Consider the following 12,970-nt stretch of genomic DNA (forward strand, 5'->3'; position numbering starts at 1 on the left):
AGCAGTAACCTGAAAAGATGTGCCTGGTTCTGGGCTGTTCCTTCATTCATCTACTGGGCATGTATCATGGCCCAGGTAGTATGCCAGGACAGGACGAGCCCAGTCGTTCTCCTACATCATGTAATCCTAGCAGAGAAAACAGACAGTAAGTGCGTGCATGCTTAGTTGCTTAGTTGTGTCTGACTCTTAGCGACCCCATGGACTATAGCTCACCAGGCTCCTCTCTCCTTGGGGATTCTCCAGGCAAGAGTATTGGAGTGGGTTGCCATTCCCTCCTCCAGGGGATCTTCCCGACCTAGGGATCAAACCTACATCTCTTACATCTCCTGCATTGGCAGGCGGGTTCTTTATCGCTGGTACCACCTGGGAACCCTGACAATTAGGACATAACCAGATAAATAATAACAATTGCCAACACTGAGTTGTTACTGATAGGAGCCAACCACTATTCCAAGGGCTTTCCATATAATCCCTCATTCAGTCCTCACTACAACCTCAAGGAAAGTCTTGTCATTGCACTTGTCTTGCCGATGGGGAGAATGAAGCACAGAGATGTCACATAACTCATCCAAGGTCACACAGCCAGGAAGGAGCAGAGCAGAAGTGAATCTGCAGCAGTTTGAGCCCAGAGCCTATGCTCTTAACCTTTCAGTTCAGTTGCTCAGTCGTGTCTGACTCTTTGCGACCCCATGGACTGCAGCACGCCAGGCTTCCCTGTCCATCACCAACTCCCGGAGTTTATTCAAACTCATGTCCATTGAGTCGGTGATGCCATCCAACCACCTCATCCTCTGTCGTCCCCTTCTCCTCCTGCCTAAGGCTAAATAAATAAACCAGATGAGATTACAAAGTGATGATTGGGCTTTGAGAAGCCAGTAAGTAATCCCAGGCCCCTCTGTTTCCCCTTCTAAGTTGTGAAACAAATGAGAGATAGCCATGGGATAGATGGGGAGGAAATGATCACCTTTCCAACTGATAGGATTGGTGGATAGGCAGTACTGACCCTCCGCTGTAGACAAACCTCTGGCCCCAGATGCTAATGGTGTCTGGAAAGGGACCTTGTGACCTGAGGGCAACCCCCCCACCCCCGCCACCCAGAGGGAAGGACTGAGCCCTGATGGCTTCCTGCCCCAACTCTTTCCCACCCATTCATCCTCCTTGTGAGCAAGGGGCAGTGAGTAAGTGGCATAGAGAAAAGCAGAAGTTATTTTTCCAGTAACTGGAAAGGGGAGAGTTGGGTCAGGGTCAGGTTAGGAATTCAGGGAAGAGGAAAGAATGGTACCCTGATGGTCTTGAAAGTTGTGAATATTATAAAACAGGACACTGGCTGGGGAACCAGGGTCAGAGAAGGATGCTGGTAGTTGGAATGGTGAGTACAGCCCTCTCAGAGGAGGTGATGTTTAAATTGAGACAGGAATGAGGAGGGGGGGCAGCGATGGGAACAGCATTCGAGGTCCAGGGAGCAGCAAGCATAAAGGGTTTGAACAGGGAAAGAGCTTGGGGTACCCGAGGACAGAGAAAGGGCCAGTGTGGCTGGAGCTGAGTGAGCCTGGGAAAGGAGGGAGGGGCAGGCGGGGAACAAGGTACAAAATGAGTGTTCCAGCCTACTTTCCATGAAGACATGAGGGTTCTAGGGTTGCCCCAAGAGTCTGGTCCTATGGTGCCCTAGGAAATAGCCTTGTATAGCCTTCTGATGGCCAAGGTAGACCTCTGCAGCTGCTGGAGGGCCATCTTGTGGAGAAGAGGGAGCCGGTAGCAAGGCAATGAAGTGGTTAAGCACCCGTGCATGCTTAGTTGCTCAGTCATGTTTGCCTCTGTGTGACCTCATGGACTGTAGCCCACCAGGCTCCTCTGTCCGTGGGATTTCCAAGGCAAGAATACTGGAGTGGGTAGCCATTTCCTTCCCCAGGGGATCTTCCTGACCTAAGGATCAAACCAGGGTCTCCTGCATTGCAGGCAGATTTTCTACCATCAGGGAAGCCGAAAGCGGTTAAGGGGAGGGCTCAAATCCTGATTCTATCACTTCCTAGCTCTGTGACCTTGGAAAAGTGACTTGAACCTCAGAGCCTTAGTCTGCAATAGTATGTATCAGTTTTCTACAGCTGCTGTAGCAAATGAGTAGAAGAATGCAAATTTATTATCTTATTCTTACCTGGAGAGTCCTATGTACAGAGGAGCCTGGTGGGCTGCTGTCCATGGGGTCACACAGAGACAGACACGACTGAAGTGACTTAGCATGCATGCATGCATTGGAGAAGGAAATGGCAACCCATTCCAGTATTCTTGTCTGGAGAATCCCAGGGATGGAGGAACCTGTGGGGTTGCACAGAGCCGGACACGACTGAAGCAACTTAGCAGCAGCAGTTCTGTGGGTCATAAGTGTGATGGGCTAAAATCACAGTGTCAACAGGAGGCTCCAGGGGAGAACCTGTTTCCTTGCCTTTTCCAGCTTCTAGAGGCTCCCGTGTACCTTGGCTCCTGGCCCCTTCCTCCACCTCCAAAGCTGGTACCATAGCCTCTCTGTGGCTTTCTTCTGTTCTCACATCTCCCTTTGACCCTCCTCATCAGCAGCCCTTTTCCACTTGTGTGTGTTTTATTGTGAAAAATATATGTAACATTCCTTTATTATTATAGCATTCTGTATATAATATAGTAACATTCTATACATAACATTTCTATTCTTTTACCTTCCTCACCATTTTAAAAAATTTATTTATTTGTTTTTGGCTGCCCTGAATCTTCGTTGCTGCATTCAGAAGCTACTGTCTAATTGCGGTGGCTTCTCTTGTTGTGGCCCATGGGCTTAGTTGCCCCACGGCATGTGGAATCCTCCCAGACCAGGAATCGAACCCATGTCCCCTGCGTTGGAGAGTGGATTCTTAACCACTGGACCACCAAGGAAGTCCCTTCTTCACTGTTTTTTAGAGCACAATTTGGTGTCATGAAATAGACTCACACTATATGTAACCATCACCACTTTCACCAGAAGTTTTTTCATTATCCCAAGCTGAAACTTTGTCCCTCTTCCACTTTTAAGTGAAGTGAGTGAAAGTCGCTCAGTCATGTGTGACTTTTTGTGACCCCATGGACTATACAGTCCATGGAATTCTCCAGGCCAGAATACTGGAGTGGGTAGCCCTTCCCTTCTCCAGGGGATCTTCACAACCCAGGGATCAAACCCAAGTCTCCTACATTGCAAGCGGATTCTTTACCAGCTGAGCCACAAGGGAAGCACACTTTTAAAGACCCATGTAATTACATTGGGTCCAGCAGGATAATCCAAGATAACCTCCCTAGTTTAAGGTCAGATGATTAGCACAGTTAATTCCCCTTTGCTTTGTTGCCTAACACATTCACAGCTTTCGGGAATTATGATGTAGCCAATTTTGAGGTCCGTTATTCTGCCTACTCTCCACTCACTAGGATGGCTGACCGGGGAAATATATGAGAAAGCGTGTGCCAAAGGCCTGACCCAGTTCCTGGGTCCTCTGGAGGCTGAACTGAATATATGCTAGCTGTCATTCTTACCATCAGCAGCATATTTTCAGCACTTGGGCAGTCAGTCTCCATTTGAGCATTGGCCCTTCTCCTTTCTTCGTCTTGTCTCATTGGACATGGTGGATTCTGGCTCACACACAGGTCTGCCCTTGGGCCCTGGGTATCAGGACAACCAGGGAGCAACCACTTCAGAAAGTGTAGAGAAATATATGCCCTTCACAAAGTCATGGGGGGAATGGCAGAGAGGTTAGTGCAAATCAGACAGACTTCACCCACGTCCCCATTATCTACCCTCAGCTGCCAAGAGTCCCACGGGGCCCTTGATTCTGGGGCTTCCCTCCTTTGGGCCATCACAGACCCCAGGATTTCCTCGGAATTTCAGCAGAAACTTCCCGAGGTTTTCTGCCTTCCCAGGCTGGGGGTTCCCAAGTCCAGGGACTTCACTTCTCTCCCTGATTTTTCTCTTTAGTCCATTTAGCCACCTGCTTCGCTGCCCACCCAACTGCTTTCCCGCTTTCCCAAGCATGTCCTCTCATGTTCTTTTTTGTTTAATATTTATTTATTTGGCTGTGCTGGGTCTAAGTTGCAGCACTCAGGATCTTTGCTGTTCGTTATGGCATGTGAACTCTTAGTTGCAGCATGTGGAATCTAGTTTCCTGACCGCGGATTGAACTCAGGGCCCTGCATTGAGAGCATGGATTAGCCACCAGGCCACCAGGAAAGTCCCTGTCTTCTCATGTTCTTAAACCTTTGCTGGTTCTAAAACTCTGGAACCACTGTCCCCAAACTTGTGTGCGTGTCCAACTCTTTGCGACCCCAGGGACTCTAGCCCACCAGGCTCCTCTGTCCATGGAGTTCTCCAGGCAAAAATACTGGAGTGGGTTGCCATTTCCTTCTCCAGGGGATCTTCCCCATCCAGGGATTGAACCCGTGTCTCTTGCATCCCCTGCATTGGCAGGGGGGTTCTTTACCACTGGGCCACCAGGGAAGCCCCCTCCCCAAACCTGGGTCATGTTCAAACCTTCATAGTTCTTTTGCCAAATTTACAGCCCACTTGTACTCTTTATTTTTTTGTAGCTGTTATTTAAACCAGCAAACTTATTTTGTTGTCTGCATTATTCACACCTCTAATTCCAAACTAGCATGGTGCCAGAGCAGGGGTTCCATTAATATTTGTTGAATGAATAAGTGAACAGACAAATAAACAGATGCTTGGGCAGCGTGTGCCATCTCTGCTTACACTCAATGTCTGACATATAAACAATTGTGTTTTTACAGGTAATAAAAAGGAAAGGAATTTGTCTGCTAAGCGGAAGGACAACGCTGAGGTCTTCATTCCCAGCAAACCTGAGCCACACCTGAGTCCCCAGCCCCTGACCATGTTCCCGGATCAAGACAGGGCATGCTCAAGTAAGAGTTCTGGGGTCCATGATCGGGCTTGGCACTGGGCTGGCATCCTCTCAGTGGGGTGCCATGAAGGAGGAGTCCTTGCTTCATCACCCTCCTTCCCCAGGCCTGAGCTGATCTTTAGCAAATGTATTATTAGTCAAGGTCTCCAGAGAAGGACTTCCCTAGTGGTCCAGCGGTTAAGACTTTGACTTCCAAGGCAGAGAGTGCAGGTTCTATTCCCGGTCTGGGAACTAAGATCCCACATGCATTGTGGCCCCCCAAAATCAAAACATACAACAGAAGCAGTGTTGTAGTGAATTCAACACAGACTTTAAAAATGATCCACATTTAAAAAAAAAAAAAAAAAAACTTTGAAAAAGAAAAAAGTCTCCAGAGAAACTGAACCAATAGGAAGTGTATATATATATATACACACACACATATAGAGGGAGAAATTTACTTTTTTACTTTTTTTAGAATTAGTTGATTTATTTTATTATTTTTGGTTGTGCTGGGTCTTTGTTGCTGTGTTCGGGCTTCCTCTAGTTGTGGCAAACCAGGACTACTGGCTTTGGCTGAATAGCTGGACTCTGCATGACTCAGTTGAGTGGACACATAAAATTAATGACCATAGTTACTTTCTGGGTCTGTAGCTAAGATGTGGTTATGATTGAAATTTTCTTTTATTTTTCTTTTTACTTTTAAATGAATTTTCTTACTTTATATGGGTAACGATGTGTGCAGATGATACTACATTCTAAAGGTACAAAGGAGTTTATGGTGAAAGATTCATCTGATACCCTTCTAATGAAATCAGGGTGTCTAATGATTGAGCACGTACCATGAGCCAGCCACCACTATAAGCAATTATTATATTTACTATATGTTTACTTATAATGTACTTATATACATTATATAGTTTATATACGCATGCATGCATGCCAAGTCGCTTCAGTCATGTCCAACTCTTTGCGACTCCATGGACTGTAGCCCACCGGACTCCTCTGTCCATGGAATTCTCCAGGCAAGAATGCTGGAGTGGGTTGCCATGCCCTGCTCCAGGGGGTCTTCCCCACCCAGGGATCAAACCCTTGTTTCCAGCATCTCCAGCATTGGCAGGCGGGTTCTTTACCACTAGCCCCACCCAGGCCTGGACCAGTGCACTCCAAGCTTGAAGCTCTTTTCCAAGCAGCTCAGGCAGATGGTAGGAGGTAGAGGAAGGAGCCGCAATCCTTCCACTTACTGAGCGTTTGCTCCCTGCTATGTAAATATTGTCTTGGTTTAGATTCCCCAGAACCAGACTCTGAGATAAGGATTCCAGAACAAATCATCTAATTGGAAGGTGGTTCCTGGAAGAGGGCTGGAGAGGGAAGGAGCCAAAACTGGCTTCATCACCAAGCAAGGCCACTGGGCAAGTGGAGTACCACTTGGCTGGGGAGCTCCGGGCAGGGGCGGGTGGTGGGGGGTGCGGTACTGAGCAGAAGCCTGCTCCCCATCCCAGGGTGGACGAGGGACCCTCCTTTCAGTTCTGGGTGTGAGCTGTGTTGACTCTCAAGAGCTCTGACTCTGGGGGTCATGGTTGGAGGTCTGGCCAAGGGATTGTGAGCAGGGGGCACCCAGGCATTCGCTGATTAACCCTTATCAAGCCCCACCCAACTGGGAGAAAGCACTATACTAATACAAGCCAAGATGTTTTATCTTTTTTTTTTTACTTTTATTTCTGGCTGCACTGGGTCTTCATTGCTGCACAGGCTAGTTGCGGGGCGCAGGCTTCCCACTGTGGTGGTTCTTCTCCTTGCAAAGCACAGGCTCTAGGGCTCAAGGGCTGCAATAGTTGTGGCTCTCGGGCTTAGTTGCTCTGCAGCAGGTGGAATCTTCCCAGACCAGGAATCAAACCCTTGTCCCCCGCATTGGCTGGCAGATTCTTAACCACCGGACCACCAGGGAAGTCCAAGACAAGGCGTTTTAGATAGCAAGTGATAAAAAGAGTAGACTGAAGGGAAAGTGTCTACATCAATCCATGTAAATGAGCTTCCGAAGGTGGTGTGATCACTGGGCGCGGGGGGACCCAGTGATTAAAATGTGTCAGCAGTCTGCCTCTCCCCACCTTCCACCTCAGCTTTCTCCTTTTTGCCCTTCATTCTCAGAAAAGCTCTTAGAGGTGGCGAGAGGGCCACCAGCAGCTCTGGGCTGACAGCCCACCCGCCCAGCAACCCTGGCAGAAAACAGACCTGGCAGATTCTGCAACCTGACCACCTGGTACAAATCCTGCCCTTCCGCCTACCAGCCCTGTGACCTTGGGCAGGTTACTTAACCTCTCTGGGCTTCCTTCACCCATCTCTCAAGTGGAGATAAGAATAGCACTCTGGGGCTTCCCTGGTGGCTCAGTGGTAAAGAATCTGCCTGCCAATGCAGGAGATATGGGTTGAACCCTTTAATCTGCGAAGATTCCGCATGCCTCGGAGCAACCACGCTCCAAACAAGAGAAGCCACCGCAGTGAGAAGCCTGGGCATCACAGTTAGGGTGTAGCCCCCACTCACCGCAACTAGAGAAGAGCCGGTGCAGCCATAAAGACCCAGCTCAGCCTAAATAAATGATTTTTTTTTTTTTTTTAAAAAGAAGAGCACTCTGCCCTGAGGGTCACTATAAGGATTAAAAGGCTGGATGGAGAGTCAGCTTAGAGGAGCACCCGGCTCAAAGCAAGCCCTTGCTCAAGGTCAGCTGGTGGAGAGTGTAACAATTCCTGAGCCGTTGTTCCTTCTACACCCAGACTGGCTCCTCTGACCGCTGCTCAACTCGACAGGGCTCCAGTCTGTGCTGCTGGTGTTCACTCCATATGAAAAATTAATAACGGCTTTTAAATTTCTCTGGAACAAGGTGTTCAGTGAAACCAAAGGTAGTGTGCCATTGTGTAGGAAGCTTCCAGAGGCCCTGGTAGAGTGGGAGCAGCATGCCGTGGTCAAGCACCCTTCCTGGCTTACTGGGACCGCCCTCCTTCTTGTGTGGGCTGCGATCACTAGATATTTACATTTCTGGGTAATACAATGAAGAGCCAGCACTTACAAACCCCTGAATCAGCTCCCAGGCTGCGCTTTGTACCACACATGTTAATCTTACGTTTAATCACCCAAACAACCCTGTGGAGTAGGTACTGCTATGATCAACACTGTTATACAGAGAAAAGCCAGACACAGAGAGGTTAAGGAATCTTAAAAACCTGGCTGCAGAGTGTCTGTCCCTAACCACTCTATCGCATGGCCCCTCATGTGCCAACGAAACCGCTCTTGGCTTGCAACACACCTACATCCGCCTAGTCCTAAGCAATGACATACCCAAAGGCCACTGATTGGAGTCACTTGGTCTATTTTTTCTAATATTCAGTAATATAAATGTAATATATAACAATATTTTTAAAGTATTTCTTTACTTATTTATTTGGCTGCTTTATTTCTTAGTTGTGGCATGCAGGCTTAATTCCCTGCGGCATGTGGGATCTTAGTTCCCTAACCAGGGCTTGACCCTGTGTCCCCAGCATTGGAAGGCGGATTCTCAACCACTGGACCATCAGATAAGTCCCCTGTTATTATTTTTAAAGTTAAACCACGTATCAAGTAAAGTCATTTTGAATACTGTATTCATTTCCTAGGCTGTTGTGACAAAGTACCAAGATCTAATTGGTTTAAACAACAGAAAGTTATCATGCCATTTCTGGAGGTTGGGAAGTCCAAAATCAAGGTGTCAGCAGGACCACATTCCTTCTGAAAGCACTAGAGATGAATCTGCTCCAGGCTTCTCTCTGCCTTCTGATAGTTCCTTGCTCTGTGACAACATAACTCCAATGTTCACCTGGTGCTTTCCTGTTACACATCTGTCTCTGGGTTCAAGTTTACTCTTTTTATAAGGACACTGGTCATGTTTGATTGAGGCCCATCCTAATGACCTCATCTTAACCTGGTCATCAGCAAAGACCCTATTTCCAAGTAAGGTGACATTCACAGGTCCTAGGGGTTTGTCTTCAACAAGTCAACAGGTAACACATACCTTGATGTGTAGCATTTTGAGAAGTCGCGCTTCATTAATTATTTATAATCTGCCTTTCTCCAGGAAGTTCTGACATGACAAACTGGGTAGTGCAAGAAGACTTTAACAAATATGTAAGGAAATGAAGGTAAAGGGAACACAAGAGTCAGAACAATAAGATGACACCAGGGGGTAAACAAGTGAATGCCTGAGGCAGGGGTTCACAGTCACGACTGTGAGCTTCCTGGCCACCGTGGCAAAGAAGAGTGCCTTTGCATAAACAGTGGGTCCATCTGATAAATATCAGACTACCAGCTGTCCCTGGTACTTGGTTCTTAGCTTGTCCCATTGATTCCCTTAAAGAGGACGCTGAGGTGGTGGAATCCTCATTTTCAGCAGATTTGGAGCTCAGCCTTTATCTGATAAATGTGCATGCTCCTACATAAGCCAAATTTGAAGAAAAGGAAGTTGAAAACCATAGTGTTGCACCACTCTCACACTGAAATGGGATGACATTGGAACCACTTGTCACACAAGGATGAGGTTCTGAAGGTCAAAGAAGTATAGGTGCCAAATCTACCCTTGAAATCCCTCCAACTGATGATCAAGTGTAGCATATATGCAGCTCTATCTAGAAAACCCCATACAGACATGCTATCTTTCCTTAAGCCCAAGAGAGTCGTTGCTCCTCCAGGGTGGGACAACCATAGCTTCTTGGCTGAGCCCCAGAAGAAGCAGTTGGATATGTTTAGAGCCTGGGTTGTAGGAAAAATGTGTTTTTAAGCACTGGCATTATGCTGAGGTACCTGGGATGTCCATGCCTCCAGAGGCAGAGGACCTTGACTTGCCGCAAGAACAGAAGAATCAAACCCACTTACCCTCTTCCAGGAAAAATCTGTACTGCTTAGATGCTTTACTTTCTGTTTGTGGGGGGATGTCTTTTGTGAGGGGCATAAAGAATCAGCCTTTTTATGTCTTCTGGTGAACTGAACCTTTTATCACCATGTATTGTCTCTTTTTCACTCTAAAAATGCTTTTGTCTTTAAGTCAACCATCTCTCTTTTGGTTAGTGTTTATGTGGTGCATTTTTTTTTTTTTAATCTTCTATGTGGTGCATCTTTTTTCATCCTCTTATTTTCAGACTTTCTGCATCCTTACACTGGGGTTTATCTCTTGTAAACAACATGTAATTGGTTTTTATTTTTATCCTCTAACAATCTATGTGTTTTAATGGGCACATTTAGTCCATTTACATTTAATGTAATTGCTGATAGATTTGATTTTAAATCTACCATCTTATTGTTTGTTTTTATTTGTTCCGCCTGTTTTATGTTCCTCTTTCCTCTCCTTTCTTGCCCTATTCTGAACTGATTACTTTATATTATCCCTCTTTTTTCTTCTCTATTAGCTTGTTAGTTATACATTCTTTTATTATTCTTTAGTCATTACCAGAGATTGCAACATGCATTCTTGACTTATTAGCGTCTCCTTTAAATTAGCAAGTTTACTGCTGATCATTCAGTGGAGACTTTACAAGTCTAACTTCATTTACCCCTCTCCAGAATTAAATGCTATTATTGTCACGCATTTTAATTCTCTGTAAATATTAAACCTCACCAGACATCATCATCATTATTACTGTTCTTGTTACAATAGTCAATCGTAATTTGGATTCACTTATATTGTTAACCTTTCCGTGCCCTTCACTCCTGGCTACTTCTGGGTCACCCTGACTCTCAGACTGTAGCCCCAAGTCTGTCACCAGCTCTGTTCAGTTTCTCAGCTTTGCAGCAGCTCTTAGAATCAGCAGCACCTTGAGGGGAAGCGTTTCCCAGGTGCTGATTTCACCTCTCTGGGTTTCTCATCTCCTGCCTTATTCACTCTCCATGCCTTCAAACAGATTTCTCTTTATAAACAGATTTTCATAATACTATTTGGTCCAGGTTTTCTGCTTGTGTTCCGGGGATGGGTTGGTCTGGATTAGCTAGCTAGCTAGCCATTACCATAAGTGTAACCTATGGCCTGCACTCTTAAAAGAGTTATTTCTCTCCTTGCCCCTTTATCTTTGGCCAAAGTCATAAAATTGAATTTGTGTCAATTAAATGTACATATGAGGCAACTCCACGAGAGCTTAATTCCTCTGTATCACTATAATTATGCCTGCTTCTAATGAAAGGGTCTCATGTCTTGGATTACTTTGGTCTCGATCAAATAGCCTTCCAGGAAAGGACCTGTTGTCTTGTTGCGGGTGAGAGAACATTAGTCTTTAATGTAGAAAGTTTACTGTCCAAGGTGTCAGAGTGCTTTAGGGAAGTGATATATCTGAACCACTTTTCCCAGACAAGCTGCCAACGTTGAAATAAAGCAACACCCCTCAGCACGAGTGAATTAGAAGACCCTGATGGCCCTGCAGTTAGCATTGCTGTCAAGAAGACCTGCTGCAGAAAGACCATTCTGCCAAAGTCCAGCGTCTCATAACACGTGTCAGTGTTCACTGTTAACAGCAAGGGTCAGAAATCCAAACCAGCTGAAGCAACAAAGGAAAATGTATTTATTGCTCTCAGATCTGAAAGGTCTGGGACTATGGTTTGGCTTCAGGCATGGTGGGATCCAGGTGTTCAGATGATTCCATCACCAGGAAGGTGTTTCTTCATCACTTAGCTCTACTCTGCTCTAATCCAGTGCATCTCAGACTTGAACATGTATCAGAATTATTTGATAAATAAGCAAACTAACACCCCATTTTTGGACCCTGCCCCAGTTTCTAATTCAGTGCATCTAGGGTGGGACATAAATGTTTTCATTCTTAGTAAGTTCCGGGTGATACTGATTTTACTGCTCCAGGGACCACACTTTGGGAACCACATCTGTAGTCTCAGGCATGGCCCCGAGACGGTCCCTCGTGGCTCCTCTCCTAATAGTCCCAGCAGCGTCCAAGAACCAGCTCTCCCCTGAACTGATCTCTAAACTCCACAGTCAGGGAGAGGCACCTGTTTCCTTGTGGGCTCAGGCAGGGCCAGGAGTGGGGGTAGATGCGGTTGCCTCCAAGCCGTGTGGACTGAGAGGCTGGGGAAGAGGTGGTTCCCTGAAGGAAAACTTGGATGCCGTGAAGGCCACTGTCTCTGGAGCCTGAAAGCAACGGCTGCTCATTTCATATAAAAATTAACCACACAGGACATTTTGCTACAAATTCTTCAGAGGCCAGGTATGGAGCAAAGGACTGTAACATGCAAGAGGAAAGAGCAGAAGTTGCTTGGTCGGTGATGAGGAGATGGGGGCTGACACCTTCCTGAACATCATTAAAAATCATGTGCATTCCTGAGCTCACGAAGAGACAGCAGCGGAAAGATGAGTGTCAAGGGCTGCAGAGAGCATCTGCCCCTAGAGGCCCCCAAACAAGCTTTAGAGATGAGACGAGCACAGGCTTTGACAAGCCAGGTGTATCAGCTATCTCCTGCTGCCTGACAATCCCCTGCATGCTGTAGTGGCTGCAAGCAACAATGCTTTTTATTATTGCTGTGGGTGGACTGGCTGGTTCCATAGTGAGCTAGGGGGCTGGGTGGTCTCACGTGGCCTCACTCACAGTGTCTGGCAGGCCCCCTGGCCCGAGCACCTCAGCTGGGACAATTTGTCTCTGCTCCATGTGGTCTCATTATCCAGCACCTGGGGGTCTCTAGGCAGCCAGAGAGGACATGCCTCAGCGTGTAAGTGCTTTTTAAAGGATCTGCTCAATCGTGACTGCGAAGGACCTGTTGGCCAAAGGAAGTCACCAGGCCAAGCCCAGCTAGAGAAATAGGCTCCAGCTACCTCTTGATGGGGGCTTCCCAAGTGGTGGTAAAGAACCAGCCTGCCAATGCAGGAGACCTAAGAGACGCAGGTTTGATCCCTGGGTCAGGAAGATCCCCTGGAGGAGGATATGGCAGCCCACTCCAGTATTCTTGCCTGGAAAATCCCCATGGACAGAGGAGGCTGGCAGGCTGCAGTCCATGGGGTTGCAGAGTCGGACATGACTGAGCAACTGAGCAAGCACTCACCTATTGATGGAGGGTGTGGCAGTGACAC

The 12,970-nt window shown here is 46.9% G+C and overlaps 1 protein-coding gene across 3 annotated transcripts in view; it reads left to right on the forward strand.

Annotated features, from left to right (window-relative positions):
• KATNIP (katanin interacting protein) overlaps positions 1 to 12,970 on the forward strand; it is a 228,664-nt gene that overhangs the window by 115,093 nt on the left and 100,601 nt on the right. For all 3 annotated transcript variants that reach the window (XM_020907922.2, XM_070461099.1, XM_020907926.2), the window contains one exon: positions 4,777 to 4,908. In XM_020907922.2, the coding sequence (XP_020763581.2) occupies positions 4,777 to 4,908 (132 nt within the window). The remainder of the gene's footprint in view (positions 1 to 4,776; positions 4,909 to 12,970) is intronic.

The sequence above is a fragment of the Odocoileus virginianus genome, chromosome 33, assembly GCF_023699985.2.
Source record: "Odocoileus virginianus isolate 20LAN1187 ecotype Illinois chromosome 33, Ovbor_1.2, whole genome shotgun sequence".
Lineage (NCBI taxonomy): Eukaryota > Metazoa > Chordata > Mammalia > Artiodactyla > Cervidae > Odocoileus > Odocoileus virginianus.